Below are 15,537 nucleotides of genomic sequence, written 5' to 3'. Positions count from 1 at the left end.
ACATACTGTGGTTCCTCTTCTCATGTCAGGGACAAAGAAATGGGCATTTTCTGTCCCAGACCATATTCTTCTGAAACATAGCCTTAAACCAATGATGTGCTGCCAAGGTTATCAGTTCAGAGACTTGGCTTATTAGCCTGAACAGGCTCTCCCAGAGGCAGGGCAGGCTCACGCATCACCAGTCACATTTCATTTGGATGTTGTTCCAAAAGGACGCCCGCTTTCCCACGTCAAGAGCGACCTCTAGCTTCCCACCAAAACAGTGATTTTCTATTGAAGCTTCTTTATGAATTATGGACGTAACTTAAACACCCTTTGAAATATTTATTTGGGGGAGTGGGTATAAACTATGTACAATGATTTCATTGCATTTGCCTGTTTCTCTTGCTGATGTTTCAGTCTAAATGAATAGCCTTTTCAATGTGAGGCTTTGCTACTCTTTGATAAATGGCCTTTTGTGAATGTTGTGAAGGGCTGATGTGCTCCTGTAGACAGCAGTAAAAGAAATGACATGTTTTTATGAAATTGGTACTTTGAGTGAAATGCTCAAATAGACCACATTTAACATTTACACAATACATGCTTAAAGTGAGCCACATTTATTGACTGCAAAGATAGTCAACCTTTGACTAAAAGCTTTGTAGCCAGGTTTTTCTTAACATTTACAGGCTATAATTGCAAAATGAAATGGGTTTTAAGCAGCATTAGCAAAATACACCCATTTCAATAACTCAGTAAAGTTACCAACGTAACATTAGCAGAATGAGGGATAAGCCACATTGCATCCAGCTTCTCTGGCTTATGTTAATGTATGCTAGCATTAATGTTAGCAACTTTCTTTAAAGAAAACATCTTGACAGCCATATCCTGCTTGGTGACCCACAAAGTGTATTTAAACTATACATTATTATAGGGAACTTTACATTTTCAATTAATAGTTGATGTTAGCAAGTTACAAGGTTACCAAATGATTTTCGTAACTACTGACATCTAGCAAACCGACAGGTTCTTATAATTAACTTTTTTTGTGGCAAAAGTTGTATTTATTTATTGGGGGATGGAACCCTGGGGTTTCTCATTGAACGAAATGAAAAATGATTCGGCTTTCCAAAAGCAGGCTACTTATTTACAAAGGGTTCCCTAAAAGTACAAACTGATTTGCATCTATTCTTTTTTTCTCATTGTATTTAAAGACTAGCAACACTGTTGCCATATTACCTACTGCTAATGTTATTATAATTTTCCCTTACAGATGTGTACTCCAGTTTAGAGCCAAATGATAGAGTTGGAGATGGAAAAGGGCCTGTTGTGGAAAGAGACACTCTCCAGGTAATCTGCCATTTGACTGTACTGAATAAGTTTACATTTTACGGGTATGGAGCATGAGCAGAAATTGTAGCTGTTTTACAGGATTTTGTTTAAAATTTTTACTTTCCTGTGATTTTAATTGTAACTGTCTGCTTTTTTCATGCTAATTGACTATCACCATCTGTGTGCATATTTCTTTACCTAGGCGATAAGTGAGAGAAAACACTTCATCAGAGCTGGCAGGCCTGCAGTGGGCCTCATGGATAACAAACCTCCACCACTGGACTCCTGGGTGTAAACACGACGACACAGCCAGTGGAGCCGGTTCAATCCAGTACAGACACTTTCCATTGGTGAAATACGGACTTGTGCAATTTGCTCATTCTTGTACAGACAGACAAACATAAAAATAACACAAAATAATTTCCTTTGTTTACAGGGAATAATGTGCCAAACATTTACATGTATTTATTATGGAGGTTATTTGGCAAAAGATTTAATAGATTTTGTCATTTAGGATGATATACTGTATGCCTAAGACTCATGATGGATTATGTATGACATCTGAAATAGCCTAAATATGCAAACTGTGGTGAATCATGACTCCAAAGAATATATGACATGTACAATTAGAATTTTACTGTTACACATGTATGAGATAATTCATAATACTTTTAGTTTGCCAAGCTTAAGGCCTAAATTGACATTTGGATCTGTTGTTGTCCATCCCCATGGGTTCTGGGCTAAAGAAGATTCTGATATAAAATAATTTTAAGAATATTTTTGTTCAGTGTTTGAGATAATTAGGATTAGGGCTACTGTCGATCTAGTCATCAAAAACATCCAATTTATTTGGAATTAAGTTTATTCTTGACAAACCTGCCATTAGACTAGACAGTGCAGTCATAAGCAAATCTTCCATTTGTTTCATGATAGGCAAAATGGGATTGTAAATGTGTAACAAAGGACTGTTAATATTCTAAATGAAGGTATTTATATTGTAATATTTATTGTAATACCCATGTTATTAATTAAAGTTATTGATGTGCATTAGCTAATACCGGTAAGTGATCCTACATTCTATACAACTCTGCTTTGCAGTGGTTCTTTTTGCATTGCGATGTTGAATGAAAAATTAAAATAAATGATGTGCATAATTTCTCATTTTTATTTGTATTCTCTTTTTGTATTACAGACTGGATTCTGTTTTATCAGTGGGTGCCTGTTAGATTAAACAGCACCCTCTGGCCAGTTTAATTAATAGATAAATGGTCAAACTGAACTGTTAAACATTTGTGTTTGTTGTTGTCTGACATGTGTTCACAGCCAGGGCTAATTTTTAGTCACACTACGCAGGATACATCATGAGAATAAGGACTTGAACTTTAAAGTGGCACAATTACAACTGGGGAAACAGTAAAATTCCCATTAACTACTCTATCTCTTTAATCAAATCACACATACTAATGTTCTATGTGATCGCCTTTAAATAACTAATGTTATAACTAAATATTTTTCCGCTTCCATTCACTGCTCTTCCCTGAAACAGTTTGAAGGTCCCCTGAGAGAACCTGCCTCCCACTTTGAAAACCTCTTTGGTGCATGTTCTATGTACACCCAGACGAGCTGTCAAGGCACTCGTATAACCTCATAGCTGTGAGGGGTGATTATGAACTTCTGAACTTGTGTGGTGCACACTGCCACTGAGAGTGCTGAAATGTGTTGGCATTAGTCATGTTTCCTACCGCAGGCTGCAGGGCTCACTTGCATACGTGGTGGCATTTTAGATACACACATGTACTGTGCGTTCATATATCTACATCTTCATGATTTGCATGTGTGTGTTGTTTACATTGAAGCAGCACTATAGCTGAGATCTTGGAGTGATGTTTGGTGTTTATTTGTTTAAGTGGTTGTACATTTAAATGATAGCAATGATTGCATATGTGTCTGACAGCCACTACTAGAAAACAAAACCAGTAATTAACTAAAAGCATATGCAAATTAGATCAGATCAGCCCCCTTTAGCACCTAATGAAAATGTTTAATTCAACTTAAGATACGGAGGCAGGAGTACAGATATTGAGTCTACACTGGCCTCTTGTGGAGATTGCAAAGCATATATTAACCATATTGTTAATTGGTATTGATTTCCTGTATTAGATGGGAAAATGGTCCAGCATAATTCCCATTGTTTAATTTATCACGCTTTTTGGTGAATGTAGTTGTATTAACTTATCTCTGAATGTGTTTAAAGCTAAAGTATCATGGTTAGATGTTTTGATTCCAGCGTTGTGCCACATAAGGACGTTAATAAATCCACTGTCATGTAGATCTAAAGTCACTGTAAGGCAAATGTTGTGGTTAACAAAAGAAAAGCATACATCACAATGAGACAGAATATCAGTGGAAATGATTATGGATAGTCATAAGTTCCTGGTGGGGAGAGAGAGAGGAGGGCCGAGCAGGGCCTTAGTGACATCTCCAAACATGTCAGCGCAACACATTGGACAGCCCTGCCCTCAGAACCAAACCTCAAGATCAACAAGGGCAAAGCTGTTTTCTCTTTGCCCCCAACAGCAACCTGTTGTCCTCGAAGAAGAGTCCTCAACAGGTTGAGCTGTTTGTAGGTATCCTCTCCAAAGGATCCCTCACGTTACTCAATCTTTGGATTTTAACCTTTCCTCCACTCGACCATGACCATTTCAGTCTTCTCCAACCTCGGGGTTATCCGCTCTCTCAACGTCCTGCTTCTGACGTTGACTGGTTTGAGCTTGAGCAGTCCCATCAGGTCTCCTGAGAACCGTCACAGGGTATCAGTCGGTCGGGATGTGGGTGATAATCCGCTACTTGATGCACAGGACTTTCTGAGCCAGTTTCTGTCCACAATGAACCTGACGGAGCTGAGGCCCCAGACCAGGCCTCTCGCTGCCCGCAAGGAACCACCAGAGTATATGCTGGAGCTGTACAACCGATTTGCCACTGACCCCACTGCTGTGCCCTCAGCCAACGTTGTGCGCAGTTTCAAGAATGAAGGTACAAACTTGTTTTTGTTTGACACAATTTTATATATTGCATAATTTTTCTTTGTGTAAGCTGTAAACTCATTCGAATTATCATTGGGATCATGTTTGACATTCTAATAATTTAATGATTTAAAGATTTAGATTACTTTGATTTATGGAAGTCAAAGTACTGTAAATGTAGTTAATTGTTGTGATTGAAAAAATGAAGCTGCACTGGAACTAAGCTTTGACAATTTATAACTATTGTGATTCAAACAAACCAAAAACATCTATTATGTGTATTTGATAGGGTGCGTAAGGGTACATTTTAATATTTAACATAGTTCAACTTGTATTTTGACCACGGAAATTGCAAAATGCATTTCCACACACTTTTTGTTATTTTTTTTATTTCAGATGTTTCCCCCGACAGTATAACGGCCAGGGGTGTGAGGATATACCCCCTGCTATTCAACATCTCAATGAGCCACAATGACCACATAACAATAGCTGAGCTTCGCCTTTTCACCCTGTTCCAGAAGGCCCATAGACCACATGCTGGCATTGACTGCAAGGTGACCATCTACAAAATACATGAGGGCGTCGTTTGGACTGAAGAGGTGGGGAAAGAAGAGAGAAGGAGGGATAAAGAGGAGGTGGTGGAGATGAAGGATTTGGAGGAACTGGTGACAAAGCATATCCGTGCCAAAGATAACAGCTGGGTGTCATTTGATCTGACTCATGTGGTTGCACTCTGGCGGAAGTCAGGTTGTGCAACTCACAGACTGGAGGTTCATGTTGCAAGTCTGGGTTCAGAAGAGGAAGGGGCCAAACAAGAGGTCGCAGGGCAGGGCGAGAGGTTGGTTGAGGTTGGTATCAACAGGAGCTTGGAGGGGAAACACAATGCGATGATTATTGTATTCTCAGATGATCAGAGTAGAGGCCACAAACAGGATAAACAAGAGCTCAACCAGATGATCGAGCACGAGAATGACCTTCCTGAAAACGTGGGCCAGAGCCAACAAGCTTTCTGGGGGCCCGTTAATCACAACGCTGGCTACGGCAACCAGGACGAGCGGGACAAACAGTCTCTCACGCAACTGCAGTCCAACCTTATCTATGACGCACCTCCCCGAATCCGTCGCAATGTTAAGAGCGAGCCCTGCAAGAGGACCCCGCTCTTTGTGGATTTTAAAGACATTGGCTGGGACACGTGGATCATCCAACCTTTGGGCTATGAGGCGTATGAGTGCAACGGTGTGTGCAACCCGCCGTTGACATCCGAGGTCTCGCCTACCAAACATGCCATAGTGCAGACACTGCTGAGTGTTAAGAGTCCGGAGAGAGCATCGCGTGCCTGCTGTGTACCCACTAAGTTGGAGCCTATCTCACTCCTTTATCATGACAACGGGGTGATCACTTTCAACCACAAGTATGAGGGAATGGTGGTGGCAGAGTGTGGCTGTAGATAGCCCTGAGAACTATTACACAGAGATAGAGACTGTGCACTGATGTTTCAACCGTCATCTCAGAAATACTATCTATCTATCTATCTATCTGTCTGTCTGTCTGTCTGTCTGTCCGTCCGTCCGTCCGTCCGTCCGTCCGTCCGTCCGTCCATCTATCTATCTATCTATCTGTCTGTGTGTCCATCTGTCTGTCTGTCTGTCTGTCTGTCTGTCTGTCTGTCTATCTATCCATCCATCCATCCATCCATCCATCCATCCATCTATCTATCTATCTATCTATCTATCTATCTATCTATCTATCTATCTATCTATCTATCTACCTATCTATCTATCTATCTATCTATCTATCTATCTATCTATCTATCTATCTATCTATCTTATCATGTGCTTGTTTCCACAGTACAGTGTTGTGTTAAAAACACGAGTCTAGACTAGTTAGTTGTAAATTAGGGATGGCCACATGTCTGTGCTACAAGATGTACATTTGTAATTGTATAAAGGTAAATCGGTTTATGTTATATTAGTGTAGAATATAAAGCTGTCCGTCATGATTTATTATATTTTTTGGTATTTTAGAAAGCTTTTGGATAAGTTCCACAATTCATTGTGAATCACAGGCCATATTCTTGCAAATACAGCATCAGTTCCATCCAACACAGTGACAGAAAAAAAGAAGAGGAGACAAGAAAGTTATGATAACAGATGTCTGAACATTCTGGTAGAAACTTCTCTTCAACCTGTTTCTGATGAAGTGAGCTCCATGCTGTTTCGGGGCGAGTACTGCAGCACTGATATCGGATACAATAATCCAATAATTTGGAAATGTGTGTGCGAGATCTAAACACAAAAGATGTACCCTGAGTGCAAAGTTTAAATCTGACAAAAGTGAAGTTTGTTTTTTGGGTTATTTCAGTGTGGGTGCTGGAACAGAGTATACTCACATCATACCAAAATCGAAATGTTTTATCGCTGACTTTTCATCACAGACCATTCTCAAAACGTACTCTTTTTTTTCCCATCTTATTCAAACAGAATGGAAAAATCAACATTTAAGGACAGCCACCAGATTAAAATGATTTGCACTACTTGCTGTATATTTTTTTTTAAATATGAAAAGTCTCTTAAAATGTAATTGTAATTGAATCATAGTCTTGCCAAAATTATTTCTAGATGAATATACATGCTGCAGATTTGTAAATGGTATCATTTGTTTCTGTGCCCTGTGGTGTGTTGGAGCCATTGAAATGATATATAGAATGTAACACATTTCCTCGTATTTGCTTGCCAAACTTGCAGAAAATATATTTTCTCTGGCTTCTGACCAGGAGAGGATTTTCTCTGTGTCTTGGAGCTCATCGAGGCTTCTTGTAAGAAAAAATTCTCTTACCTAACATCTCTGTCAACCGCTGTGAAATCTTTCCTCACACCCCAGCCATTCATATCCTGCTTTTGGTTCTCGCACCAATATTAATGTTATTATGGTTGTAAAAATAAAATACCTGACATAAAAACTAGTCATTGAGCGAGTTTGATCTGAGCTTGATCTCTTGTACACCCTGTGTCATTGCCAGGTAATCACAGCATTCCCTACCTAACAACCTTAATCCCCATTCCTCTTGCGTCACATGCCTGGCGGGCCTCTCTCTGCCTGCCTCCATGCCACAGTGATAACGAGGTGTCAGAGCCTGGAGTCTTGTAGACCGTCACTCAGGATGAGACGCCACTCCAAGTGGCAGCATTTGTGAGGTGAGGTGGTGTCAGATTCCTGGTGTCCAACGCCAACATGCTCTATTGACAATCCTGCCATGAGGTTGCTTGGTGCCCTCTGAACCCTCCCACTTCCTTTTTCTGACACGGGCATGCTGAGGCCCTTATCACAGCCACAGCAACCATACAAATGGAAAAATTACATGTCACATCACCACCTAGCTTCTGCTGTTAACAGTCGGAAGCAGATAACAATGATGGAATAACACTGTTGAACTTTCAAACTTAATGGGATCCTCAATCAGCACACAGATTTACATAGGCCAAGTGTGCAGGGAAGAGATATCGACTGGCAGTGAACCAATTGATTTCTTCATTGAATTCTTTGTTCATCATCGCTTGCTGTATTTTGGGGACAGTACAAAAAATATTGGGGCGAGGAGAAGGGGATGAATCTTATATTTCATTGTATAAAAAGCCAAGACTCTCCCCCACATGATTCATATTTTCTTCTGACTCTCCTTTTGACTGGGAAAACAACTACAATACTCTTTCAACCAATTTCTCAAAATATGTATGGCAATCATAACAAAATATATATTTATATATATATATATATATATATATATATGAAAAACAAGCCAAGTTCAAAGTAATGACAAATATGTTCACCGTTGATGAAAAGACACATTAAATGATACCACATTTTGCTTTTTTTTTAAAGGTATCAGTTGATTTCCCTTACTCTCACATGGTCAACAACACAGCTGAGCAGGTTTGTGTGATGGCAGCTTTGTTCATCACTCAATAAAGCAACACAGCTTTATTGCTGTTCATGGGAGGCCAACTTTAAATCATAAACACGTGGATAATCGCACTGGGGGATATGGAGGAGATAGCGTGAGAGAGAGAATTGGACAGGGGACTGTTTTTATTAATGTTATGTCACACTATATTATAACCACAAGGGGGAGACTTTATATTACAATAAAATCCATCAGATCACAATAGTCCTCTCTTGGCAAATTTGTTGTGGCGCCATATTCATTCCATTCTGTAATAACTGATAAAATGGTGCTCCGTTAGATCATGTGACACTTGGATTGCACACAGGTGAACTTAATTTAACTGATTATCTGACTTGTGAAGCCAATTAGTAGCACCAGAGCTTATTTAGGGGCGTAATAGCAAAGGGGGCTGAATACAAATGCACGAACTGCTTTTCAATTTTTTGGAAGTTTTTATATTCTTCCATTTCACTATTTTGTGTACCCAGTACATATAATCCAATTAAAACTCAATTGTATTCAAGGTGCGCGAATACTTATGCAATACAGGCACTGTATTTATGCATGTATGTATGTATGTATGTATGTATGTATGCATGTGACTTGAAATCAGTAAGGGGTTTTGATTTTCTAACAAATACAATAACAACTAGCAGCGCCACGCCTTTCATATTTTACGCGTGCATGCGCAGTTGGAGCGTGGAGGGTGGGGAGATTTTTTGTTTTGTTTACTTTCGTGGCCAGTTAACCATAAATGTGTTGGAATATGATTATTATGTATTTTCTATATACAGTAGTAGTGTGATGAGGACAACATATACACTGGTACGCACATGAGGTAACGGATTCTGGGCCATCATAGAAGGTTAGCCAGCGAGCTAGCGTGAAGTTGAGGGTTTGTAGCGTTAGCTAGCTCTTAGCGTATGTGCTAGCAAGCTAGCCTAGATATCATTAACACACGATAGCAAACGCTAGAAATCATATCAGGGTTTAAGTAGCTAAAGTCACTCATTTATCATCTTGCACCACTGGGACTAACGCTACGGAGCGGATAAATCACCAAGTCCACAGTACGTTTGTGTTAAGGTAACGTTTGCTAACGGTATTTTACGGCAAGCCGAGCGATAGCTAACGCCAACATCCACTCAACATTAGCTGAGCAATATTAGCTAGCTCAATACTCCTCAGTCGTGTCAGACATACTACAGATGTGTATTTAATTATATAGAGGCATGTAATAAAGGAAGATAATAATTTAGGCCATGTTGGGTTGCGCACTAAGTTACTGAGACACTGTTCGAAAACATGCGCTAACGTTACCCTTGCGTATTAGTTAGCTTAGCTATCGCATCTGGGCTAACGATAGCTACGTTTGCTGTGAAATGCTCTTAAAAAACTACCTTTTACCAAATGTTCATTTATCTTAATCTTATTACGACAAACCAACTAAATACATTGAGAAAACAGTAATTGGTGTGTGAATGCTAACAGAGTAGTACATGAAAGATGCCCAAAATATCTATATCTGTAGAGGTTTTGGAAGTTGCCCGAAAACTATTTTCTCCACTAACCGTGTCTAAGTGTCATCAGTCATTTTAAAGGTACATTAGATTGGCTTTGCAGAGGGCTTAACGATATGATTAACCCTTCTCTCCCTACACTCTAGTCATGGTGATACAGTTTGTAAACTGAGACACTGCACTTTCTCTTTTAGGTTGCCACAGTACTGCAAGAGTACTTTCACCTTCACACTTAAACTGGTAAAGGCATAACGGATACAACTTGGAACGTCTCAACCAGGGCTGAAACCCAAGGAGCAAGATGTCAATCACAAACACTCCCACAAGTAACGATGCCTGTTTGAGCATTGTGCATAGCCTGATGTGCCACCGCCAGGGAGGGGAGAGTGAAAGCTTTGCTAAGCGAGCTATTGAGAGTCTCGTCAAGAAGCTGAAGGAGAAGAAAGACGAGCTCGACTCCCTTATCACAGCCATCACTACAAATGGAGCTCATCCTAGCAAGTGTGTAACCATACAGAGAACTTTGGATGGACGCCTACAGGTACAGTAGCAGATATACCCTACCAAGTTGGTTTGATTGTATGCTCCTTGTATCAATCTCATTATATCTTCCTCTCTGTGCTTTAGGTTGCAGGGCGCAAAGGTTTCCCCCACGTTGTCTATGCCCGACTGTGGCGATGGCCTGACCTACACAAGAATGAGTTAAAACATGTCAAATATTGCCAGTATGCCTTTGACTTGAAATGTGACAATGTTTGCGTCAACCCATACCACTACGAGAGGGTCGTCTCTCCAGGCATTGGTAAGTAAGCATTATAGGGTTCTTAGTCTTAACTACATATCAATGTTTTAGGTTATTGAGAAATATAGACCGATGCTACAGACACACGGAGGGATTGTGAGGGTTGATACAAGTTGGTGTCTTTTAACATGATTTATGATTTAGCCCCTTCATATTAATTAAAATTGAAATTATTACCTGGACTTGGAATTTTTAATACATGGTTTGGGTATATATATATTTGTTTTTATAATTTTCCTTATTCCACAGCACCTTTCTTAATTTAGAACAACAGATTCATTCATTTTTTTAAAAAATGTTTTGCAGACTTATCAGGGCTGACCCTTTCAAGTTCAGGTAAGAGAGATGCCAAAATGTTCCTGTTTGCTCGTTGAAGATTTTGTGGACGTCCTTTTAGTTTTACCCTTTGTCTGCTCTCATCATGTAGTTCCACTCCTGGTGAAGGATGAGTATGACTATGACAACCAGCAATGTCACTCGAGCTCTGAAAGCCACCTGCAGATCATCCAGCATCCCTCGTCAAGGCCCGGTCCACAGGAGACCTTCATCAACCCCGCTCTGCTCCCCCCATCAGACGGCGGCAGTTCAGCCTCAACCTCTGCTTTCAGTGCTGGACCCTCAAGTGAGACGCTACACAGGGACTACATATCTATGCAAAACATAATGCAAGATGCACTCTAATTTAAAGTAATGCAATCAAGTAAAAAAAAAAGATACTGTAAAAGTATTCATTTTATGTCATTATAAAGTAGATATAGGGCATTGGAAATCTTTTTTTTTTAGAAGGGACTGCCTGTTAAGTTTTACATTTTGATTGAGCAAAGTTAATTTTAATGCAATAAACAACTATTTTATGTATTGTGACCTGATCTACCACACATACTTCAAGTTGGCACAAATTGGGCAAACACAACTATTCAATTATTTATATTTACAGATCCTAACCCCAGTTGGAGCAGAAACAGCAGCTTTACCCCTGCAGTACCACAACATCAAAATGGGCATCTACAGCATCACCCCCCCATGCCTCACACAGGGCATTATTGTGAGTGGATGGAAATTCTGCTCACACCCAGCATTAAAAATAGTCATTATCCTTTCTTTTATTTGATAGAACCGTCTGAGATGGTTTTCATGTTAAGAGAATTTACACGGGAAGGGAATGTAGCATGTATAAATAAATAACTGTTTTCCCCAGCAGACTTTGTATTTGATCATTTTCAGCATCATGATAACGTGTCACATGTTAAGTCTGGTGTAGTTTCAGAATTGCTTGTTAAAAAGATACTGTTGACATGTTATTGCAGGGCCTGTTACCAACGAAATTGCGTTCCAGCCCCCCATATCCAATCACCCTGGTGAGCATTGAGCTGCAGATGAAAGACAATCCACGAATTTTACATCGGTGTAATCGATCTGACCTGTGGTTGCGTGTTGGTGTGTTCCAGCTCCAGAATACTGGTGCTCCATTGCGTACTTCGAGATGGATGTCCAGGTTGGGGAGACCTTTAAGGTGCCGTCCACGTGTCCGACAGTGACTGTGGACGGCTACGTTGATCCATCAGGAGGGGACCGCTTTTGCCTGGGCCAGCTGAGCAATGTCCACAGGACAGAGAACATAGAGAGAGCCAGGTATTACCCCCACACACTGGGAGATTTATCATCTTATTGAACCTTCAAGCAATTCATATTTACTGCATGTCGTAGGTATGATAAGTGATTGACAGTAATGCAAAGCTTTGGTAATGTCTCACTTTTCTGACCATTTCTTAGGCTCCACATTGGCAAAGGCATGCAGCTGGAGTGCAAAGGCGAAGGAGATGTCTGGGTGCGCTGTTTGAGTGATCACGCAGTGTTTGTGCAGAGCTATTACCTGGATCGAGAGGCTGGGCGCGCCCCTGGAGATGCAGTTCACAAGATCTACCCCAGCGCTTACATCAAGGTGAGATTGCAGTACAATGGTCATTCAATGAAAAGCAAGACAGTCCAAGCAGGTGTTACTCTAATTAGCAAATTCCTGATTGCTGTTGGCACTGGCTACATTTCTAGTACATGCACACCAATAATCCATAATGGGATTGAGGCTCTAATGCGAGCAAGATTGGGCCATGGTAAAAAAATTGGAGTAGCCATAATCACAGTAAAATATGTGTAGCATTCCCTTTGTTTTATTATTCAGCAGAATTTATACCATTAATACATGTGTATGTGTATGTTTGTCTCGGCCAGGTGTTTGATCTGCGTCAGTGCCACAGGCAGATGCAGCAGCAGGCAGCGACCGCTCAGGCAGCAGTTTCAGCCCAGGCGGCAGCAGTGGCCGGTAACATTCCCGGGCCTGGCTCTGTGGGAGGCATCGCCCCGGCCATCAGTGAGTGTTCATACTGCTGCTCCTACTCTTCATCAAGTGTATTGTTATGATCGCACAGCGTTGTGAGCGAGAGAATTACAGAGCAGCATGAACAGAGGAAAAGACAAACTGCTACACAGGCTGTGTTTTTCTTTAGCTGAACTATTTCGGACTGATTTTAAGAATTTTTATTTAGTCATGTTTTTGGCAATTTGACAATTTAAGTTGTAGATGAAATAAAGTTCCACATAATGAATATTTTTCTGACACATGGATGGCCTGGTCAGAGTTGGAGATATATTTACAGCAGTGTTTTTCTGCTCGGCTGTGTGTCTGCCCAGTATATGTTCAAACTTTCACTGCAAGAGTAACTTGGCCAACATCTCTGCAAGCTTTGGCCTGTTGTACCCCATCGATCTACACGTTGCTGACTGTGATTCCTCTGCAGGTTTGTCTGCCGCTGCAGGCATTGGGGTTGATGACCTGCGCAGGCTGTGCATCCTGCGGATGAGCTTCGTGAAAGGCTGGGGGCCCGACTACCCACGACAAAGCATCAAAGAGACGCCATGCTGGATTGAGATCCATTTACACCGAGCTCTACAGCTACTGGATGAAGTTCTGCACACCATGCCCATAGCTGACCCTCAACCCCTCGACTGAGCAAAGAGGCATGAACTGTACAAAAAAAAAAAAAGAGAGAGGGGAAAAAACAATCAGACTGTACTTTTTCACAAACCACTCCACCTATAGGCCTGGGGTGCTGAAGGAGGACTGCAACGACGGGGAGCTGAGTAGGTTGTAGAAGTATGAACAAAGACTTAAAGGATGGCAGTTTACTACTAACACACTGCTTTCAAATCCAGCACTACAAGCAGTCGCTAGTCTATGGAATGAGACTCCAGGTCTGTAAGTGACTGGGAGGAGTGGTAGTACTCTGGAAACATGCTGCCAAGAGAATGAAAAAAAGTGTCCACAGCGACATTAAAAGATGCAAAAAACCTATCAATTATTAAATCAGCCATGGTGCAATACAAAAGAAAAGCATAACTACAGGAGAGTGTAGAGTGTCAATCATAAAATGATTCATACTCAGCCGCCGTCTTTTTTTCGTATGAACAATTCAACATTTTAAGATTTTATCACCTATAGAGCCCCCGTTAACTAACGGACAAAATTCCTTCTTTGAACTATTTAGTCAGAGGGCAAACTGTTTTGGCTTAAAACCAGTAAAGCCGAGCACAATGTGACGCCTTGTTTTGGATGAAAACCTGTCTGAACAGATGTCATTTCAGTTGGAGTACACTGCTGATCCAGTCCTCCTTCAGTGGCTCTCTGGTGCCTGTATGGCTTCATGTGGAGTTTTTCACCTCACAAATCAGGACAATTCTGTAAAATCACGTTATTCGTTACTTATGTTTTTGTAAGATGTAATCTTAAATATCTTTCTATGCCGATAGTCATTGTTTGATGTTTTTTCTTTTATATTCCCCCTTTTGAATAGTTGTTTTTACTGATGTAAAGAGCATTTGAAAAGCCCATTTTAGCTGACCTCAGCTTCTTTTTCAACACCATAAAACTTCCATTATTCTACCAGCAGTTCAGGCTGTTATGAGATTGAGAATTGACGTTTTTTAAAATGCCAAATTCACATAAAAATTATTAAATTTCAAATGAAAAGGTTGTTAGAACACGTCGTAAATTTATTTATAATTATCCTTTTTACATTAGATGCCCACATAGTGTCCATTAGCACTTTATTCATTTGTAAAAAAGTATTTTGTCTTGTTTCATAGTCTCATGCATGCTTACTTGTTGTACCTATATCATTTTTTTTCGCATTGTTGAAAAAGGTTTTCTTGCTAATTACCTGTTTGCTTCAAAATGTCTGCCTAAAATCTATGTTTTCAGTATCAAACACTCACCCACAGAAGGGGGAAACGGTGCATTTAGCTCAATTTTGGCAAAATGATGACGATGTGGAACAGATCCAGTTGTGGAGCAAGAATGGTTTATGAAATTGGAAATGTTGTCTGTGACACTACCGTTAAACAACCACCTTTCAAACCGAACATCACTTTAAGATTGCTCACTGCCACATTTTGTATTTATTATTTGGACTCTTACCATAATGTTTTCTAAACAGCTGAGTTAAGGTAAAGGGAGTTAAGGAATGAACTGTGAGAGGAAGTGTAAGCCATAATGACGCCAAATATACCCTATGAAAAGTGAAAAGGTTATCAGACTGCAGTTGTTTCATTGTAATGCTTATAAAAGCTTGGTTTTATTTATCAACTGAATTTCAGTTTTTGCTCAGTACAAATCAATATTTTGGTATTTGGAGCTCTGTTTACCGACAGCTGTTGCAGTATTTTGTATCTATATCTCTTTTGCTACCTTTACAATGATGAAACAAGAATGCTGTACAATGTTCAGGAAATGCAAGTTCATGCTCATCTTAATCTTTACAACTATGTCATAAATTTTGAATATGTATGAGTTTGAATGATATTGGTGTTTATATGTATGGTTGAATAAAGTTCAATGGTTTAACACTATTGTTCTGGAGTTGTGAAAATCTTTATTTGGAATTT

The 15,537-nt window shown here is 40.1% G+C and overlaps 3 protein-coding genes across 10 annotated transcripts in view; all 3 read left to right on the top strand.

Annotated features, from left to right (window-relative positions):
* The window catches only part of arvcfa (ARVCF delta catenin family member a), a 28,673-nt gene extending 26,206 nt beyond the window's left edge, over positions 1–2,467 (top strand). For all 3 annotated transcript variants that reach the window (XM_068706206.1, XM_068706207.1, XM_068706205.1), the window contains 2 exons: positions 1,253–1,329; positions 1,514–2,467. In XM_068706206.1, coding sequence (XP_068562307.1) covers positions 1,253–1,329; positions 1,514–1,606 — 170 coding nt within the window. In that variant the 3' untranslated portion in view covers positions 1,607–2,467. The remainder of the gene's footprint in view (positions 1–1,252; positions 1,330–1,513) is intronic.
* A 1,407-nt stretch (positions 2,468–3,874) lies between these two features.
* LOC137869075 (bone morphogenetic protein 10-like) lies at positions 3,875–7,296 on the top strand. The gene is made up of 2 exons (XM_068706204.1): positions 3,875–4,344; positions 4,731–7,296. The coding sequence occupies exons 1-2, from the start codon at positions 4,005–4,007 to the stop codon at positions 5,783–5,785; spliced, it is 1,395 nt and encodes a 464-aa protein (XP_068562305.1). The 5' UTR covers positions 3,875–4,004; the 3' UTR covers positions 5,786–7,296.
* A 1,678-nt stretch (positions 7,297–8,974) lies between these two features.
* Positions 8,975–15,501, top strand: smad4a (SMAD family member 4a). 6 transcript variants are annotated; one of them, XM_068706202.1, is made up of 11 exons: positions 8,975–9,102; positions 9,992–10,338; positions 10,425–10,599; positions 10,906–10,935; positions 11,027–11,221; positions 11,537–11,644; positions 11,907–11,957; positions 12,048–12,231; positions 12,373–12,541; positions 12,829–12,967; positions 13,395–15,501. In XM_068706202.1, the coding sequence occupies exons 2-11, from the start codon at positions 10,099–10,101 to the stop codon at positions 13,604–13,606; spliced, it is 1,503 nt and encodes a 500-aa protein (XP_068562303.1). In that variant the 5' UTR covers positions 8,975–9,102; positions 9,992–10,098; the 3' UTR covers positions 13,607–15,501. The 6 variants fall into 6 exon arrangements, with proteins under 6 accessions (XP_068562303.1, XP_068562301.1, XP_068562300.1 ...); XM_068706200.1 differs by having other exon boundaries at positions 8,975–9,115; XM_068706199.1 differs by having other exon boundaries at positions 8,975–9,142.
* Positions 15,502–15,537: the final 36 nt, after the last annotated feature.

Source organism: Cebidichthys violaceus, unplaced genomic scaffold (genome assembly GCF_023349555.1).
Source record: "Cebidichthys violaceus isolate CVI_PGR_0920_01 unplaced genomic scaffold, fCebVio1.0.p SCAF_12, whole genome shotgun sequence".
Classification (NCBI taxonomy): Eukaryota; Metazoa; Chordata; class Actinopteri; order Perciformes; family Stichaeidae; genus Cebidichthys; species Cebidichthys violaceus.
This window is presented reverse-complemented; position numbering and strand designations above follow the sequence as displayed.

Bases quoted from the DNA above. Each gene is read 5' to 3' on its own strand.
- LOC137869075 (XM_068706204.1), top strand. From the start codon at position 4,005: ATGACCATTTCAGTCTTCTCCAACCTCGGGGTTATCCGCTCTCTCAAC. The intron at 4,345-4,730 runs GTACAAACTTGT...TTTTTATTTCAG, and splicing joins GCGCAGTTTCAAGAATGAAG to ATGTTTCCCCCGACAGTATA.
- smad4a (XM_068706202.1), top strand. From the start codon at position 10,099: ATGTCAATCACAAACACTCCCACAAGTAACGATGCCTGTTTGAGCATT. The intron at 12,232-12,372 runs GTATTACCCCCA...ACCATTTCTTAG, and splicing joins GAGAACATAGAGAGAGCCAG to GCTCCACATTGGCAAAGGCA. The intron at 12,542-12,828 runs GTGAGATTGCAG...TGTCTCGGCCAG, and splicing joins ACCCCAGCGCTTACATCAAG to GTGTTTGATCTGCGTCAGTG.